This window comes from Passer montanus, unplaced genomic scaffold (genome assembly GCF_014805655.1).
Source record: "Passer montanus isolate IOZ18808 unplaced genomic scaffold, ASM1480565v1 scaffold54, whole genome shotgun sequence".
NCBI classification, from domain to species: Eukaryota; Metazoa; Chordata; class Aves; order Passeriformes; family Passeridae; genus Passer; species Passer montanus.
Window position 1 is genome coordinate 2,998,524 of NW_024370374.1, and position 18,288 is coordinate 3,016,811.

At 40.0% G+C, this 18,288-nt stretch overlaps 1 protein-coding gene across 7 annotated transcripts in view; it reads right to left on the minus strand.

Annotated features, from left to right (window-relative positions):
• The window catches only part of PPFIBP2 (PPFIA binding protein 2), a 93,363-nt gene that overhangs the window by 16,251 nt on the left and 58,824 nt on the right, over positions 1-18,288 (minus strand). For 4 of the 7 annotated variants that reach the window (XM_039725031.1, XM_039725034.1, XM_039725032.1 and 1 more), the window contains 7 exons: positions 13,162-13,293; positions 8,286-8,465; positions 6,784-6,876; positions 4,059-4,167; positions 2,596-2,628; positions 880-941; positions 287-362 (listed from right to left, as the gene is read on the minus strand). In XM_039725031.1, the coding sequence (XP_039580965.1) occupies positions 287-362; positions 880-941; positions 2,596-2,628; positions 4,059-4,167; positions 6,784-6,876; positions 8,286-8,465; positions 13,162-13,293 (685 nt within the window). The remainder of the gene's footprint in view (positions 1-286; positions 363-879; positions 942-2,595; positions 2,629-4,058; positions 4,168-6,783; positions 6,877-8,285; positions 8,466-13,161; positions 13,294-18,288) is intronic. The other 3 variants (XM_039725036.1, XM_039725037.1, XM_039725035.1) reach the window with 2 other exon arrangements.

The following is an 18,288-nucleotide window of genomic DNA, read 5'->3' on the forward strand; positions in this document are numbered from 1 at the left end:
TGCAAATGAGAAATGGGACACCGATTATTTTTCCCCCCTCAGATTCTGAAGTTAAATACACAGAACTATGTGCACCAAAGCAATGTGAGTTTTGAGCTGTTCCTTCCAAACAAAACTTGTCTTATCAGCTGTCAGGGTTTTCCTCAGTGGGAGGGAAATGAGCTCTCCCTCTCTAGGATCATTTTATGCTGTGAAACATGGCTGGTGGTCACAGGTCATAATGGTCACAGGAAACACCACATAAACTAAAAAATAAAAGTAGGAAATTATTCACAAGCTATTTTACCATGAGCTACAATCATTATGTCCTTGACCCTCCTGTACTGGCTTAGCAGTAGTGTCAGCTCCTCTATCCGACGGTCCTGTGGAAAACATTAAATAAATTAAATTACGTTTTAAATCCACCATTTTTAACTGCAGAAACACTGTACTATATCTCTGTGATTTTAATGAAAGCAGGCTCAGTCCTCCACATGCCTTGTAAGGAATGTTATTTGCCTTTGTACACAGTATTTGCTGGACAATGTGAATTTTTAGATGTAGGGAAACCAGAGGAGTTTGACATTAGGGCTTTTCTTGAGAAATAAATGTTCTGAGCCACATTAATGTTCTCCAGAACTAATGTTTCCCTGTCTGGATTCCCCACTTGCTAAAGGAAGTTTTTAGGGATGCATATTATTGTCTATGTGATCATATATGAGTGTGCCACCATCCAGGAAAATCCCACAGCTTGATTTGTTGTCTCAAAAATGACAATCTCCTGAAGAATGAATCCCCTTTCTCATTTAGTCCTTACAGAAAGTGTGTTATTTGGAACATTTCAGAGATTCAAAACCATCATTTCATTCTTAACATGAAGAACAAGGATTATTTTCTTACCTTTTCTTCATTTGCAGCCAATAATGTTTCCATTCCTATCTTCAACCGCTGAACTTCTTGGTCTGAAAATGTTTTAAAATGTTGTAAAAGGAATAAGACTTGCTCTTTTTACTGTAAATAGATGTTTTGTGATACTTTCCCTATGTTCTTACTAATAACCATAACCATGTCAGTGGCGTGGCCAGTGCACTCCTATACTACATTTAGTGTAGATTTTTTCAGAAGCTGAACTATAAAAAGTACTGCACAACACAAACATCCTGGTTTTGCTTACAAAAGACTACATAACACTATTTTAAACTATGAGAGTCAAGCAGTGGAAAAGAAAAGAAACACTGAAGCTCATTTTGCATAAGGTGAGAGTGTGTTTGCTGTTATACACTTAAGGAAATAATTTAAAGTAGGATTGAAAATATATTCCATCTGAGAAGTAGCTAAAGTACATCCATGAAACTTGTGAATGAAAAATAACAAAAAACTGGTTTGATAGAAGGAAACTCTGCAAAATGTTATTTACTTCAATGTTTCAGTATGGGCAACTTGGTTAAAATCTACATCACAAGCTAATGGAGAATTTCCTCACACACAATTTAGTGATAGAAGTTATCCAGTAATGTTAAAATCAAGTCAATTAAAACACCCTCTCTGAAACTGATGAGGTTGTTAATCACGTCCTAACTTTGCTGAACCAAATTTCTCATTTTTCGCTACACAACAGCCCCAGCAAACCTTCCTGAGTAAACCAAGTGTGATGGAGACAGAACCTGAAGCAGCTCCTGTGCTGTAACTACCACAAAGCTATTCATGCTTTGACATTAAACCAGACACAACGGTTCCCAAAAAAACCATGAAAACAGATATGGCAGCAGGCATGAAGGGAGAGAGGGGAAAGAAAATCAACATTGCCAAAGAGCATCTGTGAAAAAAGGTTTCACAAATGAAGGTTGAACACACAATGTCATAGCTAAACTATTTGAAAAAGCTGTAATTAGTTTTTATTGCAGGGATTCTGGAAAGTGCACACCTTGCAATGATTAAGTTTAAAACATGTACATGAACCTCACAGGTGTTTTCTCAAAGAGACACAGGACATGCACAGGCACAGCCAAATCAAAAACTAAAGCCAGCAAGGCAGTGGGCAAGCAATTGGGAGACTTTTTAAAAAATCACAGTCCTACTAATTTCTCTTTATAAATATTAGACTTCAAAAAGGACTGGTGTCAAGGTAGATTTAAGCAAACTAAAGCAAATTTTACCAACAGTATTCATTAACATCATCAAGTATGGGGACATTTATTCAGATTTTTAAAAAAAATTTAATGCAGTGATTTAAAAAATAAAAAAGCCTAAATCCTCCCCTCCAAAGAGAAAGGCTTTCAATTAAAGCTGTTTTTCCCGTAATCAAATTGGGCTTGCATATGTGTAAATAAAAGGGGATAATTGTTAAGTTTTGGCTCTATTAACCTTGACAATGTCCCTTTGAAGCCCAACATTTTGATTTGTGAACCTCTGACCTTTATTTCTGCAGTGAAATCTCACTGAGCAGGGAAAGGAGCTGTCTGCTTGCTGCAAGCAGTGAAAGCAGTGTCTCGTGTGTGTTACAATTAGACAGCCAAATCTGAACAAACATGGAATTACTGCTGCAGAAGGCATCTGAGTTAAGACTGGTGTGAAAGGAACAGTGAGACAAAGCCAAAAGGGAATTGCAAGGCTTACGTTTTTCTTTTAGCCTTCTCCTATAAACTTCCTCTACGATGGTAAGTGGTGAGAGTCAAGTAAAGTATGTAGAAAAAGCACATATTAGATCAATTTTGCAATTTACTTATGATATGCATTCTAGCATACTACTAGTACATTCATACCATTTTTCAACTTTATTTGAGAAGACCACCTAAAATTCTGATCAATCAGTAATTTTTTTTGTTTGTTTTCAGAAGGATTGTTTCTGTTTCCATTCAAATACAGTCTAAGTGCTTCCCTTGAATGTAGCCCACAGATTTTGTAGAGGGTTTGATTCTTCTGCCACTGGAATCAAGGACAGTTTCACCACACTTCTACAAGCTGAATGCTGCTGAGCTCTAGATTTACTGTCATACCACTATCTTTCTTTTGAAATGCCCTAAATTGTTTGGGAATCTCACAGAAAATACATAATTCTATTAGTAGAAGGGTTCCTCTACAAAGCACTGCTGTTAGACAAACTGATGTTCTGGTTAGACATGCAGCTCTCTACATGCACAAGCTCTGCAGCTGAGTGAGATCACCACCAGGAGATGTTAAGTCACTCTTGGAATGAACCAGAGGAGGTTCTTGGGAAGCCCTGGGAAGGGGGAAGCACAGCACATGGAAATTCACATCCCAGCCAGGGCAGCCTTGGGAAGCCTCAGTTAATACCCACAGAAGCTGTTAGAGCAGCAAAGCTGATGCCCTGTGCTAAACTGCTCACAAATACTCCTGCATGGCTGAGTGTTGGTGCTGCAGGGGAAAAAGGTCCCTAATTCCATGTTTTCCTGGCCCAGCAGCTGGCAGGAGCCCCAGGGAGTGAATATTTCAGAGAACTGTGGCACCACTGGTTGAGACCAAAGGCTAAACAAACTGGTTTGCTTGCCTGTGACCTGTGTCAACAGAAACAAACACAAACCTGCAATATCACAGAACCCTAAACCAGCCCAGGCTGGCAGGGACACTGAAAGTGCAAACTTTCATGGCACAGGGAGCCTGAACGAGACACAGCCATGGAGAAAGGAAGCAATGACTCTTTTAGGATGTTTGGACATTGAAACAATTAGACTTAGCTACTACCGTGACCCTTTTTTCCCTTAAAAACCAGAAACTGTAAGGATTTCTCAAAGAAATTTTCAAGGTATACCTGAAAAAAAAATTCCCATTGAACTATGATGAGTCTTTACAATCATAAATAAAACACCAACAGAAAAGTTTCAGAGCCCTGAGAATACTTATTCCAATTTGTGCTGCCTCTAGACTGGAACAGAATTTCACACACTAAAGGCCTCTACTCCACCAGAACACAGAATGAATTGACACTACTTTTCCTCCCATAATAAATTTTAAGTCCATTCTTGCATTTTTTTGTATCTCTGCAATCCTGCACCATGCTGCTACCAAATCAAACTTAAAGTAGGGTTTTGAATTTTAAATTTTGTTTCCCCTCCTCTTACCTCTCTCTGCCACTTCAGTGTATGAGGAGGTCCTGGAGAGCTGACTTTGCAAGCGTTCTATCTCTGCATCTTTGAGAGCCAGCTGCTCCTGGAGCTGGGCTATCTCAGCCTGGAAGAGAGCACAGCAAAGTCAGAAAAATTTCCCCACCCGTTGTCTGTGAGTCTTTCCCAGGAAGGAGGAGATGTCTGAGTGAGGCTGTGATTGAGGTCAGCTACCAGCTCAGGATATTTCACAAACACTAGGACAACTACACATATTTATGCTGCTATTGCTATCAGAGAAGCTCATTCTTCCTGATGCAACTAGTTCTTGGAAAAGGCAGACTAACATTTTCAAGGATTTATATAGGTAAGGAAACTCTGGAAGGCTCTCAATGCTACAAAGTTGGTATAATAATAATAAAAATAATAAAATAAATTTTAAAAAAGACTATTATAGGGAACTCAAACTTTGTATGAAGTCCTCTAAAATATATCAAAGGATTTTAGAACAGACACTGTTGATTTTTATTTTATTTATATTATTTTATATTTATTGTTTATTACTGTTTTATTATTTATTTTTATTTTTAATCCTAATTACTACTTATTAGTATAAGTGAGAATCTATTAATGCTGTGCCTCCTCAGCAAGATAACAAAAATGTTTTTCCTCAAAACAGGTAACAGCAAACAGGGTACAAGGAAAAGCACAGCCTGAAAAACCACCACACACATGCACCAAAATACCACATTCAGCAAACAGGGTACAAGGAAAGCACAGCCTGAAAAACCACCACACACATACACCAAAATTTACATTTACTGGAGATTTAGGGCTGCCACCAGATTTGGAAAGAAAATTCCACATGAAAAATCTCAACAAGACAGAGGGAGAAGAATTCTGTGATTGTTCAGCTTGAAATGCAGTGATTCTAATCTGGTTTTTGTATTTTTGATAAAAACTGCAAGAAGCACATTTTAGTAAGTCAGCAGTTTGATAAGATTTTCTTCAGAGGTCTCAAAACATCTGTGTGTCAACATTCTACATTTCTTCTGTAAAAGCACATCAAGCCTCCTTGCAGATGAAGGACAAAAAACCCCCCAAAAACCAAAACAAAACCAAAAAAAAAAAAAGGGTGGGGAAAAAGAGAAGAAAAAAGCAAAGAAAAAGGACAAAACCCCCCAACGAATTTGACCAGTTTCTCAAAATAAAATACAGCAGGAAAGATGTAAAACCCAAACAACATTATCCAGACAGAGAGAAACTTAATTAACACACAAACTTATTTTCACCAGGGAGAAAGCAGTGGGATTGCAGGATAACGTCACTGCTCTGCCTAAAATTCCATGTGGAATAGAAGAATCTGCCTTGTTGCATCTCTGAAGGGCTCCTACACTTCCCACTGACTAATATGCTTTTTATATCCAGCCATGGATTTATTCCAATTTCTCGTCTAAGAAGCTGGAACAACAGGAAGACAAAAGCTTGCAGACCTCTTAATGCCAGATCTGGATTTGCCTCCCCTGGTCTACTCAATCTCAGAGCTCTTTCAAAGGCTCTTTTTTCCCTTAATGTCTAATTCCTGCCATCTCTGATTATTTTTCTACTTCCTCTCCCTTTCCTTGTACTTTTCTTCCTTTCCAGTCCTGCACCTTCTCTCCCTCAGTGGGTTTTATGATTCTTCTTTCCTATTTTCCTTCTGCTCCTACTTTTTCCATAATTTCTATCTGTTTTGGCAGCTGGCCACACACTGCTTGAGAAAATATTTTCCCAAAGACTGTTCATCTCCACCACGTCAGAGAAAACATTTTCATGGATTGAAGAACTATTATCTTAATGAGAAAAAAGACATGACAGCAACATTCTGTTATTCATCCAAGAATTCTCAAAAGAAAGAAATGCTAATACAAATAATAGCTGTTTGTCATGTCTGGATCAAGCTATCAAGCATTAAATAGAAAATTCAGTTTAATAATTTGAAATGTTTCTCCAAGATTCAACCACAAGTCAAGAGTCAGTCATTCATATCAACAGGGATTATTACACAAATGAAAGGAGATGTGATTACAGCACAAGAAGGACAAATTGTATGGTGCTTTTAATCCAGTGGAAAAGGGCTAAAAATTCAAACCAGAAATAACAGAGAGAATGTTCCACTAGAAAAATTAATTGCTGGGGAAAATGATTAAATGTTTGACATGTCAAGTTTCTCCAGATTATGATCCAACAGCTTTGCAGGACTTAAGGTCAGCAAAAGTGTAAGGCAGCCGTGCAGTGTGATATACATAAAGTCAAAGCAGATGATCTAATAGTGTATTTCGGGCTTAATGTCTGTGAAAACAAATTCCATAGTAAGCAAACACCCAACAAACTTTGTGTGCCTCTTCAGGAAAGTATATCCCACAAAGCTTGTCACCATTACACAAATCAAGGCCACGGAGCCTTCAAAGAGGCCTTTACTCTGAGCAGCTCTTTGCAAGTCAAAAATGCCTTTTGTGGTTTCCTGAAATAAGAATTGCAAGAAGTACCAGACTGAAAACTGCACGGAGGGAGCAAAAGGCACAAAGGAAGCTGCACCACCTTCAACCCAAGATGCTTAATCCAAAGACGGTTAAAGAAAACTTGACTTCAGAGCTACCCTGTAAGGTAAATGTTGGAAAAGTAAATTTTGATAGAAATGGAGCATATGCCTTCCCAGCTGATAGAGGCCTGTCATTAGAAAATGCCAAGGACTCTTGCTTACTTTAGTTGCTTTCAATTTCCACTCATACTGATTCCTTTCATTTTCCAGTTCTTCTACTTTAATTTTGAGGTGTCTGAGTTCCTGCAACAAACCCTGCAGAGGAAGAAGGAAACGAAAGGTAAGGTTTTCCTGGCAAATATTAATTCTTCATAGTCCTCAATTACAGATCATGCATGAACCACACGGAATTCAACATTGAACTGCCACACTAAAACTGTGACCTGCTCTGAGAAGCTGTCCCTTCAATGTCCCTCCTCCCATTCCTTGATAGAATTGTATCTTGCTCATTCTAAAGGACAATATTGTTAAAAACTTGATGGAGCTCTGACAAGACAAAGTGTCTTAAAATGAACTGAGGAAAGGAAAAGTATGGTGGGGTAACCCAATTTTGGACTCCTGTGCAGTACATACATTAAGCACCACACTAACACCTTGGATTACATTAAGATTTATTTAGAATGACCCCTAGATTTGACTCTCAGATTATTTCTCTAACCTAAAGCCCATAGTTCTAATAGTCCATTAAGCAGTTCTGCACTAAAACAAGCCCAGAAAAAACAGCTATTTTCAAAATAGATGTTATCACACAGAATAGCTATTTTTGTAATATAAACCTATGAGATAAATTACTGAAAAATTTCCTCACAATAGAAGAATATTATTTAAGAGTTCTGGGCATGCAACTTTTAACCAAAGAAATGTGGCAACAATCTGATTTGAAATCAAGAATTAAAATGTTTTTTTTTCTAGGCATACCAGTATCATTCCACCTTCAGTGACATGAAGCCATTTATGCAAAGTAGCTTTTGTTCTGCCATGTGACACATTTTTGACCAAATACAACCAGGATCTGTTATGCAAATTCTGGCACCTGCTAATGGCAGGGAATAAACAAAACCATGCTGGAATTTCTATTTTAAAAGTACCAGCAGATTAATTTTATTATGGCTCTTTTCAATAGAAAAAGGAAGGGTACATGTCAGAGAGTCTTATCTGAAATGATTTTACACCTGTGTTAAGCTTTTAAGATATCCAGGAATCAATAATCTGTGTTCAGAGGACTGGTTAGGTCACACCATTAAGGACAGCTGGGATGGTATCATCAAGAGGAAAAGCAGCAAACTACAAACCATGCCAGCATGCTGCACAAAATCAGACAAATCTCAACCCCCAAATCCAAAAAAACCCACACTACACCAGCATTGCAGACTTACAAGTGAAATGGAAACTGTGAAAAATCTGAAAGGGGTGATTTGGTTTTACAGATTTCTGTGCTTTAGTAGACAGCCATCAATGGTGACCAAATTTGTCCCAGTAATTGGGGTACAGAGTCTGGGGTGAGATGATTTTTTTTTCTGGTCATTTTTTCTGGCACTGTCATCACTCAAGCCACAAAGATTAATGCCAAAACATTCCCAAGGCAGCTCTGGTTAGTGGGATTTAGTTTCTGCAAGAGGGAGAAGAGGCAATAGAGAGGTTCTGCCAAGGGGAGCTTCTCGTACTTCACACCGAGAGCAATCCTTCTGGCCCAGGGGCTCTACTGATCTTGCACCAGACTGAGGATCATTAGGGGTCAAGTCTGCTTTCCTATCTTGAGTCTTTCTTTCTTGGATCCTACTATTAATTTCCAGCTGCAGTCTACACATCTGCTCCTGCAGGTCACTGATCAGGTTCACTACTGACTGAAAACACGGGAGGAAAGGGAGAAAAAAAAAAGACAGGTGAGGAAAAAAAATGATGCAAAGAATATATTTCTACAGTTTCAACACAGAGAACTACGTGAAGCACATCAAAGGCAAACTAAAAAAAGACAGATTATGTGTTTCCTTTCAGATAAAGTAGATATAAAAGAGTATAAACCTGGAATATTGCACAAAGCCACAGTTTACGTGGAACAGAATCTACATTCCAGACTAATTCATGACTCTGACTCTGAAGTTAAGATCAGAAAACTTTTTTGGAAAGTTTCACAGTCATGTGAGGGATCATTTGGAACATATTTTAATATGCTGGCTCAGAGGTACACTTTTACTGAAATGGGACTTGATTGCATTCATTTGCACTTCCAAATCATCCAGTAGGAATAAACTGCAAAGTGCTCAGCTGGGGCCATAGCCTGCTCTTTCATAATTTATACACAGAATTCACTAGCAAAGTAATTCTGTTTCCAGGTTAGCATGGGCAGAAAAATAACTCCATTACCTCTCTCTCTATCTGGGCAGGATCTTGAGGTGGAGGAGGAGTTAAGCAACAGATGCGGGAGGAATCAGGAAGATAACACAGAAGAAAAAGTAATTATTTGAAAGTGTACCAGTTTGCTGGTCAGCTTCTTGGATTTGGGTGTTTCAATGATACACACATACAAAAATCCAGCTTAGAAAGCAAACCAAAGTCAAGTATCAAAATCCATATGATATTTCACCTAATTTCCCCAATCCTGTAGCAAATAGCACTGAGTACTTTTTCAGGTATCATGAGTGAAGTGCCTTTCTCTTAGTTTTCAGGGACATTAATAACTTTTGTGGTTTCTCAGTCTTCTCAAGTGGAACAAATTTGAGGAGCTTAATCCATCTTTCAAAGGAGAGAAAAAGATTTCAGTGGAGAGAACAACAGATGACGTGGCAAATAATTTTTTTATTATTTTCTTCATTAGAGTTGCCAACAATCCTCCTGTAACCTCAACTCTGCAGGAAAATGAGAAGTCTTAGAGCTAGGGAACAGCTAGGGCAGGGCAGTAACAGCATCCACAGTCAACTTTAAACATTCACAAAGATTCACCTAACTCATACAAAAGAGTTCCACGCATTTGAGTATTTTCTAGCTCAGTGTTTAAGATGAAATCCAGAAAAGCCTTTACATCCATTTTACTTTGTACATATTATGCTCAAGCAGGATCACAATGTCTGATGCTCATCCTCTTTCACCAAGCAAACCTTTAATGGACATAAATGAGGATTAGGTTTGGGTTTTCACCATCCCCTCCACAATCAGGTACTTCCCAGAGCAGCGCCAGCTGGGGATGGGAACTGGCAGGACACAGACATCCATCTCCCTCACTTTCTTTTAGCACCAAGCCTTGGTCTGTGCTCCTCTTGGGCAGGAGCTCAGTCAGCCCACGCCAGGGTCTGGATGGAGAGGGGCAGCTCCAAGAGGATGCAGATCTCTGAGCACAAACTGGCAGCTGCACTGCTTGTGGTGACATGGGCGAGTCCAGAAACAATTCTGCTGCTGCCTTGCAATTCTCTCTTTTGCCTTATCATTAAAAAAGGGGAAAGGGAAGCGTCCACAAACCCCACAGGGCCAACTTGACGGTACAGAGATGGCAGAAACCCTAATCCCAGAAATCCCAGGGGAATTCTAGCTTGTGCCTTTGCAATTGTTTCCAGGTTCAAGGTAGAACAGGACTTTTTGAGATTCTTTCCCAGCATGAGCATTCATTAACACTCACTACAACACCTTGACTCAGATGAGACAGCACACCAGACTCCCCAGAGGGAGTCAGTGCCTCACTGACTCAGGTTTCTTTGGAATTGCAAGTAGCTTTGACTAGATATTTAATTCAGAAGTTGCAAGAGCCTCAAAACACTTGCCAGCAGCTTACGGCCAAACCCACAGACTTATCCCATGCTACAAAAGGAAGAAGCAGGACAGACACACAGTCTCTTTTGTCCACATTCGGGTAGAACAGACATCCAGGCAGCCATAAATCTCATGACAAGGCTACCTCCACATACCTTGCTACATTAAGAAAAACACATTTTCAAAATTTCTGAGGCTGCAGTGTGGTGAAAAAGAAAAGCCTTCAGGTGAGAGTCCAGAAACCTTCATAGCATTACTGTGTCAAAAGTAGGACATTATTCCCCAGAAAAAGAATTAAAGTGACAAAGCCAGGAGTGAGACAGTCCATGTACAAGCAGCTATTCCTGGCCCATCTGCAATATATATAAATAAATGGCACTTTATATTTAGTATGGACTTTTGAAGAGCCAGGGACAAGTGGCATTCAGTGTGAAATCAATACCTTTGAGAAGAGGTTAGAGATGCTTGATAAACTCTTTGCTGCTCACTAAAACCAAACCTAAATGACAGCTGCACAAGATAAAGTGAAACCAATCTTACACGTTAAAACTCACTCACATTTAGAAGGATGTCTTAATTTGCTTTCTTTCCTCCCAGCCCAACCAGAAAAATAATGCTATAGATAAATTCTAAGTGACTGGAAACAGCTGCTGTGAAATAAGCCAACACAAAATTAGAATAGAGAGAAAACATGGTTGAGCTGAATGATCTTGCAATGCCATGTTAATTTAAAACTTTTAAGCCCCATTATTATATTTAGAAATAGCAGGGTCAGCCTTGAAGTATCTGAGCAAGCTATTTAAAATGATTCAACTACTGGATGCCAAAACCAAGAGCAAACTTCAGGTAGACTGTTTTTGTCAAAGGGTTTCTTCATTAGAAAGATGTAGTTGAGCAGCGGAGGCAAAGAGTTCAGGAAAGCATGCAAAATATTACCAAATTTAAGCAGCTGTAATCTAATAATGTAAAGAACATTAATAAATTTCATTTTGATGTTTAAAATCATGTCTGTATTGAAAAATTAGTATAATTTACAGGAAAAGGAGCAGAAATAGGGTCTAAGCATTAGAATTCAACTAAGCATCTAATTTGATTGAAAGCAACTGGTGATAAATGGGATTTATGCTTATTCAGGAGAATCTGAAATAAATACACAAATAACTCAACAAGCGAACCAAAAATGCTGTTTGTTTCCCACGCCTTTCCTTGCTTTGCACACACAAATTTTGCAACTTTCAACGTGCCAGAAACCTAATCACACCTTGGGAGATAGTAAATAATTCAGCACACACTCAACACAACGATTCTCAACTTCTCCATCAGATTAGAATCCTTTTTTCCATCTCAGCAGGAATGTGTCCTATCACTTTGCAGCACCACCAAGGCATCCAGGCTGTTAAAGCTCAACTTTCCCACCCAAGGGGGCACACACCACACTGCAGCAGCAGCAGAACTTCACAGCTCACAGGACCAGACCTCCCAGGCACCCAAAAGTCAAAATGCACCCAAAATCTTTGCTGCTTTCCAAGAGCCAGGCTGGCCCTGCAATAATTTAGGCACCCTCAGCCCTGTATTCCACACGTCATGGGAGGCACTGGGAGCAGGTGCTGCTCAGACCTGCTCAGATTTTCAGGTAGCTTGAGAGTGCTCAGGCCCTCTCTGTACACAAGGCACTGGCAATTATGGCTGAAGGAGCATGAGAAGGGCCACAGGTGGTGAAAACAGCAGCTGGTGCCTCCCTGGCTTGCAAGCTCTGCCAGAAATTGCTCTCTTTATGTTATCTTTGAATCTCTAAAGAAAACTTCAGAGAATAAATAAGTTGAAAGCAAACACACCCCAAATGAGCCACGTCACTGCAGGCAAAGTACTGATGCATAGTTATCACCTATTCCACTAGCAGAGTTATGCAGAGCAAACAGTTCCTAAAGCTGCTCAAATTTCAAATCCTCCTAAGTCAATACGGAACAAAGTTTGGGTGGGTTTTTTGGGGTTTTTTTTGTTTTTCCCCAGTCAGCAATGTATAAATCTCAGACTCGGCAATCCTTCCTTTCCAGGCAGTCCTCTCCTTCTAGCTGGTCCCCTTACAGGACCATTGAGTAGAACAACACATTTGTATGAATTTCTCTCTTCCACGACTGCTTTCCTTCCCAGCTCCCACCTGCTGCTCACCACCACGATATGGATATTGCTCAGATGAATTCCCTGTTTCATACTCTCTTTTTTAACCAATACAGCAAAACCCAAAGCTCCTTTGATGTCCAGAGCTCTCCACATCTGAAAGGGAGTAAGGGCTGGAATTGCCTCCAGCCCATGATATTTTTTTTTGCACTATTTATTACATAGCCACAAGGGGAAAGACACATTTGATGCAAATGCCCTCCCAAGTGCCACAAATACATTAACATGCCCGATCTCAATGCTTGTGGCACCCCTGACACTACTGAGCTGACAGTCTTTTCTGCCACAAAAATGAGGGAAGAGCTCTGGAAGGCCTGGCACAGCCATGTCAGTGCAGCTCCCAGGGAAAGGAAAGGGTTAAGTGAACACCCACTGCAAGAAATGCTTCTGGAAGGGACTCTGCCTTGGTGAAAGCCGAACAGCAACCTCTGAAGTATAATGAGAGAGAGGAAAACAAACCACATTCCAAAAATGCATAATCCTGAATTCACAGGAGCAGTGATACGGGCTGTGCTGCCGGCATGGGAAATCCTATTCCCTGCTGATTTCAGCCCAAAAGCTCAGGTGTGGAACAACACACCACAGACATGGAAAAAAATTAAAGCAACGAAAGAAACTCACCTCAGCTTTGTTCTGTTTCTCTTCATATTCACTCTGCTCCTTTTCCATACCAACCAGCTTAATCTTCAGGTCTGAAACTTCAGCCATCAGATCTAATTTCTGAGTCTCGAGCAATGTGCGACTTAGCAGCTCCTGAAAGCAATGCAGAATAATTTCCCCAGTTATTTATGTGAGCACTGACAGACTGCCATGTGTTTTATTGGCAGGCCCATATTAAACCCTCAGTTTGAACCTCAATGTGTTTCTCAAGTGCTGCAGTTATTTTCATCTAAATGTTCTGTGTTAATCACCAAACCGCTGTGTCCCACTCCTTATTTCAAACAAATGTGTGGCAAAGCTAATCCCTGGGCTAGACATGAAATCAAAAGCAATACTGAGGCTGAACAAACCCAAACCTCCATAATGGCACATTACAAAAGAGTTGGCGTCTTTCTAAACCACTCATCAGCCAAAGTTATGCTTTAGGATTACCTCGCAGACCTTCTCGTCACATGTTATCCAATAAAGGATGTACTGCAGAATGAGCACCTCAGCCCAAATTGAGTAGCAGAGGCAAGAAACACCTCTACCTACACCAATGAATAGTAATTTACACAGTGTAGTACCTGATGGCTTTTGAGGGCTGTGCAGTGTGAAGGGAACTGCAGTGAAAGAAATGTCCCAAGTGGAGTCCAAAAGGCAGTATCTAAACTAAGAAATGCTGTAAAGGAGAAATAACTGCTCATGGCGTTTGGTCGTGTGCCCTAAATTTGTTTTGCAGATTGCAGAGTAGACATGCTTTGGATGGAGTCATATCAGTGTGTTTGGAGAATGGTTAACATTTACACCTTCATTGAATCTTTCATTTTTCAGGAAAGCCAAGGCAAGAAACCATCCAAAATTTAACAGAGTGTATTACATACATCAAATGCCTCTGTCACCTCTGTTTTCAAAAATTAAAAAGTCCCATCAGGAGTTTAAGCCTTACTGGAAAATTCATACTTTGTTTTCCAAATGCCAAATTGATTTTTGATGAAAGAATGTAGGCTTCCAAATGGTTAAAATATTTTTTGATAATTTTTAAATCCCATTAGTGTGTTGATCACATGAACCACACTGAGGAATCACAGCAGACTGTGCTTTGAGTTACATGGCAGTGATTTAACTGAAGTTGCCACAGTTAATCTGGATCTGCACCGATGTTATTGAGGGATCAGAAATCACCACGTCCAGCAGCCTTTTCTCATCTCTTCCTCAAACTGTACAGCACATTGCAGACCATGGCTTGGAGAAGCCACAAAGGTTATTTCAAAGATTACAGAGCCAAGGTTCATTTCAAAATCTGCTCTACATGTAAGTTATTTTAGTTTGGTGGGGAATATTGCACAAATTAAAAATAGTACTAAACTTGTATTGCAACACCAATTATCTAAGCCACCCACTATTCCCAATGCCATGCCCATTCCTGCTGACATTGGCAATGATATTTGTGGATGGATGGGAAAATAAACAGAAATGTAGCCTCGTGGTTTTGGCTTTTTTTCTTTTTTTGTCTTCTCTGAATGAAATAAATCAAGCACTAATCAGGAAAAGATATTGCACTGACTTTTTTTTAATTGAAAAACTCTAAGAGGCAGTCACTTAATGAAATCCCAGGAGGAGCTGCTTTCTACACAGGTGATTACCAATCACAATTATCATTACAAATAACTCCTCTGTCTTCCAGAAAAGCACGAATTTGCAGGAGTTTCAGAGGCACAGCCCAGTCCAGACTGGAACAGGATCTCCACAGCTGTTAAGACAGCAGACTGCTGCAGGTTCAGGCAGAGTTAAAAATGGGGGCTTTGATATGAAATAAAGCCACTGAACATCAGAAAGAAGAGCAGGATGAGGCAACTCTGGCCCCATGGACAGACTTCATTCACTCTTGAGCTAAAACAACATTTAAAATTTTTTTGGACACTGACATGGTGTTCCATGATATGGGAGGAATATTTCTTAATAAGGCAAGGAGCCACAGCATCCCTCTAGGGATTTTAAACAAAAGATCTATCCTTTGAGTGCACCATCTGGCATTACTTCTTATTTTTCCTACAGACCCCTAAATTACCCTCAGTTATGCAGTGGAGAGCAATCCACACTCACTCCTCTCAGCCCAAGTTCAGGAGCTCTGTGTGAACGTGGAGGCACTGCCTGCTCCAAGCGAGCACCAAGGCAGCTGCTTGGGTTTGCTTTGCTTTTAATCAGCTCAAACACAATTTTACAATTTGCTCTGAAGCTGGGGAATCAGATTCTCAGCTGGAGTAAACTGGCATAAATCTCGTGACTTAAAATAGGCAAACCAGCTAACTGCCCCTAGCTTGTTTTCAATGGAGCTCCTCTGATTTAAAACAGCTGACAATTCCTCCTGCATCCAGAGGACCTGACTTGAGCTTTGAAAGCAAGTGCCGTTTAAAGTAAATGTCTCCTCTTGAAACAGGAACATCTGGAAGCAATTATTTTCATCTTCAAGCAGATGCTCACAGTGAACAGCTCATTAAGAATGTGAACCATTTTGTTACAGAGAAATTATAGTGTATTTCAGCGGTATGATGCAACTTGAATTCAGCCAGAATAAATATGCAATTGTAAGAAAAGAAAATACGAATTTATGTTATTGGTTTGAAAGCAAAAAAAAAAAGATAATATAAGACAGGCAAAATGGTAATTTAGGCTGTAGCAGCTTTAGGAGGATCTTAGCTGAAAAATAGAACAGATACAGAACATATCCTAGGGAGTCTTCTTTAGAAGCAAGATACCTGTTTTTAGTTTTAAAATGTACTGTACATTATACTTCGCAAGTGTAATGTTCCTTCTTAAAGATCTTTTCTAAACTCAACATTTAACTTTAAAATTTGAGGAGGCATGCAGAAGTGATGATATATGTGTACCAGACAGATCAAAGAATAGCAAACTATTTCCAAACACACTATTTTAAAACTCACACTACATATTTCTAAAGTACTTAATCAACTTTTCCAATATTCCCAATGAAGCTGTAGCCCATGCTGTATATCTCACTCTCACATTTAGTTGCCTTGGAAAGACACAATTCTTATAAAACAGTTTATAAAATGTAACACGACAAAAATAGCTTGAAAAGAGCATAATTTTTTAGGCTCTCAGCTGCAAGCACAGAAAATTCCAGGATATTTAGCTCTCCACAAAACAGAGGAAACAATCATGCCATACACTGATTGAGAAACCATAAGTAAGATTCTAGTCAAGAGGGGAGGGAAAAAAAAAACAAACCCAAAGATCCCATTTTGTACTTGTGCACCCTACAAAATACAACATTTGAAAAAATTCCTTACTTTTCACCCTTATTAAAAACCTTGAGAGAGACAGACAGACCAAGCTACCTACCTGGGAAGCAAAATGCAGCCAGAAGCCCCCCTAATGAGGAGTGCACTTCTCAAGAGCTGTGTGTCAGCTGTGGCAGAAATAAGATATTTGCTTAGCTGGAAGCACAGCTGAGGGCGATGTGCGTGTGCAATCACCATGAAATGGTGCAAGGCAGTAGCAGGCAGGGAATTACAGCCTTCCAATTCATCATTTGCCCATTATATGGTTAAGGCAGGGAAAGGACAGAGCTTCCCACAGCCCTGCCAACTTGACCAGCCCTTGGATCTGCTTGAGGAGCAGATTCCTGCCCACGTTAACTCCAAAAGAGCAAAGTGGAGTGCTCACCTGGAGAGACAAAGCTGCACAGCTTGGGAGCACGCTCTGAAAACCTGAGAGCTGAACCAGAGCAGCACAGAGCATACTTCAAAATCTGAAACACTAAGCCAGCTGCTGGCAAGAAGCTCCTGCATGCTATAAACAAGTGCTGAAATTCATCTAAGATCAGATAACTCAGGCAACTGAAAGTTGAAGGAATGGTCCTTGCCAGCCAGCAAAGTTCCTGAGGAGCAAACAGATACACACCAGATTTATGCCCTGCAACCAAGGCAGGATTCTGGCTCCCCTGAGCATGAGACAGCTGCAAAACCAGAGCAGGTACACACTGAACAGTGCTGGATTCAAGTTCCTACTCTGAACTGATACAGCTCCTCCCTGCATATTTTTAATCCAGTTTTTAAAAAGGTTCTCCACTGTCTGACACACCTTCTTCTGGCCATTGCAACCAGACAGAAGTGAGCCATAAACTGACACGAGAACAGAGATCCACTCCTGTTTACACCCAAGCATTTCTGGTTTTATGTGTGTTTTTTTAAGGCACAAAGAATCCCAAAACCAAGTCCTTTGTACCTTTCAAAAGAACTCACTTGATTGAAGACACAATCGTGTTCACACAACAAAACTATCCAACATGAGTCCCCCAGACTGTGTCAGGAATTATTTGGAAGGCAAAAGGACACGGTCAGACCACATGTAGGATTTGGTTCAGCTCAGGTACAGGAAAGACTCTGCCACCCAGACCAGAATTGTCCTTAGGTAAGCAAACTGCTGTGCTTACGCCAGAGAGCTCCAATGGAAACTGCTATCTGTTAAACAAATGAAATGCAGCTCCGGAATAGCAAAGAGGCAACAAACTAGATTTACTGATGACAATTACCAACAAATGCACGCAAAGGCACCGTGGAGGTGAAGTCTGTGTGTGCAGGAGTTCACTTTTCAGATGGACATGGCACAGCTGTCAAGCCTGACAGCACAGATTCCACAGCCCTGATGTGTTCACATTAGGCATGGCTGGTACTCTCTGTTACGGGGCAGTTTAGGCAACTTTATAGAGCAAAAATTACTTCTGTTTCCAACTCTAGAGTACATTGATAGGAGATTCCCCCAAGGCCCTCTCTCTTCTCAAAAAAATACAAATTCTTTCATAAAACTGACTGGAAGAAAGTACTGAGTAATGGCACAAAGTAACTTAGAACAAGATACACACACACACACACACATCATTGCTCTCTCAAATTAGCTGTAACTTTACAATTTAAAGCAGTTTATATACTGGAAATGGGCTGTCACAGCATAAATTGTTTTCCTAGGATAATTCCAAGAAGTTTTTTTTTTTTAATTTTACTTCTAGACATCTCCATTGCAATGTGCCAAGGGGAAAGGCAGGTAGCTGTTCACACAGGCCAGCCTTTCCATATCCTTCACACA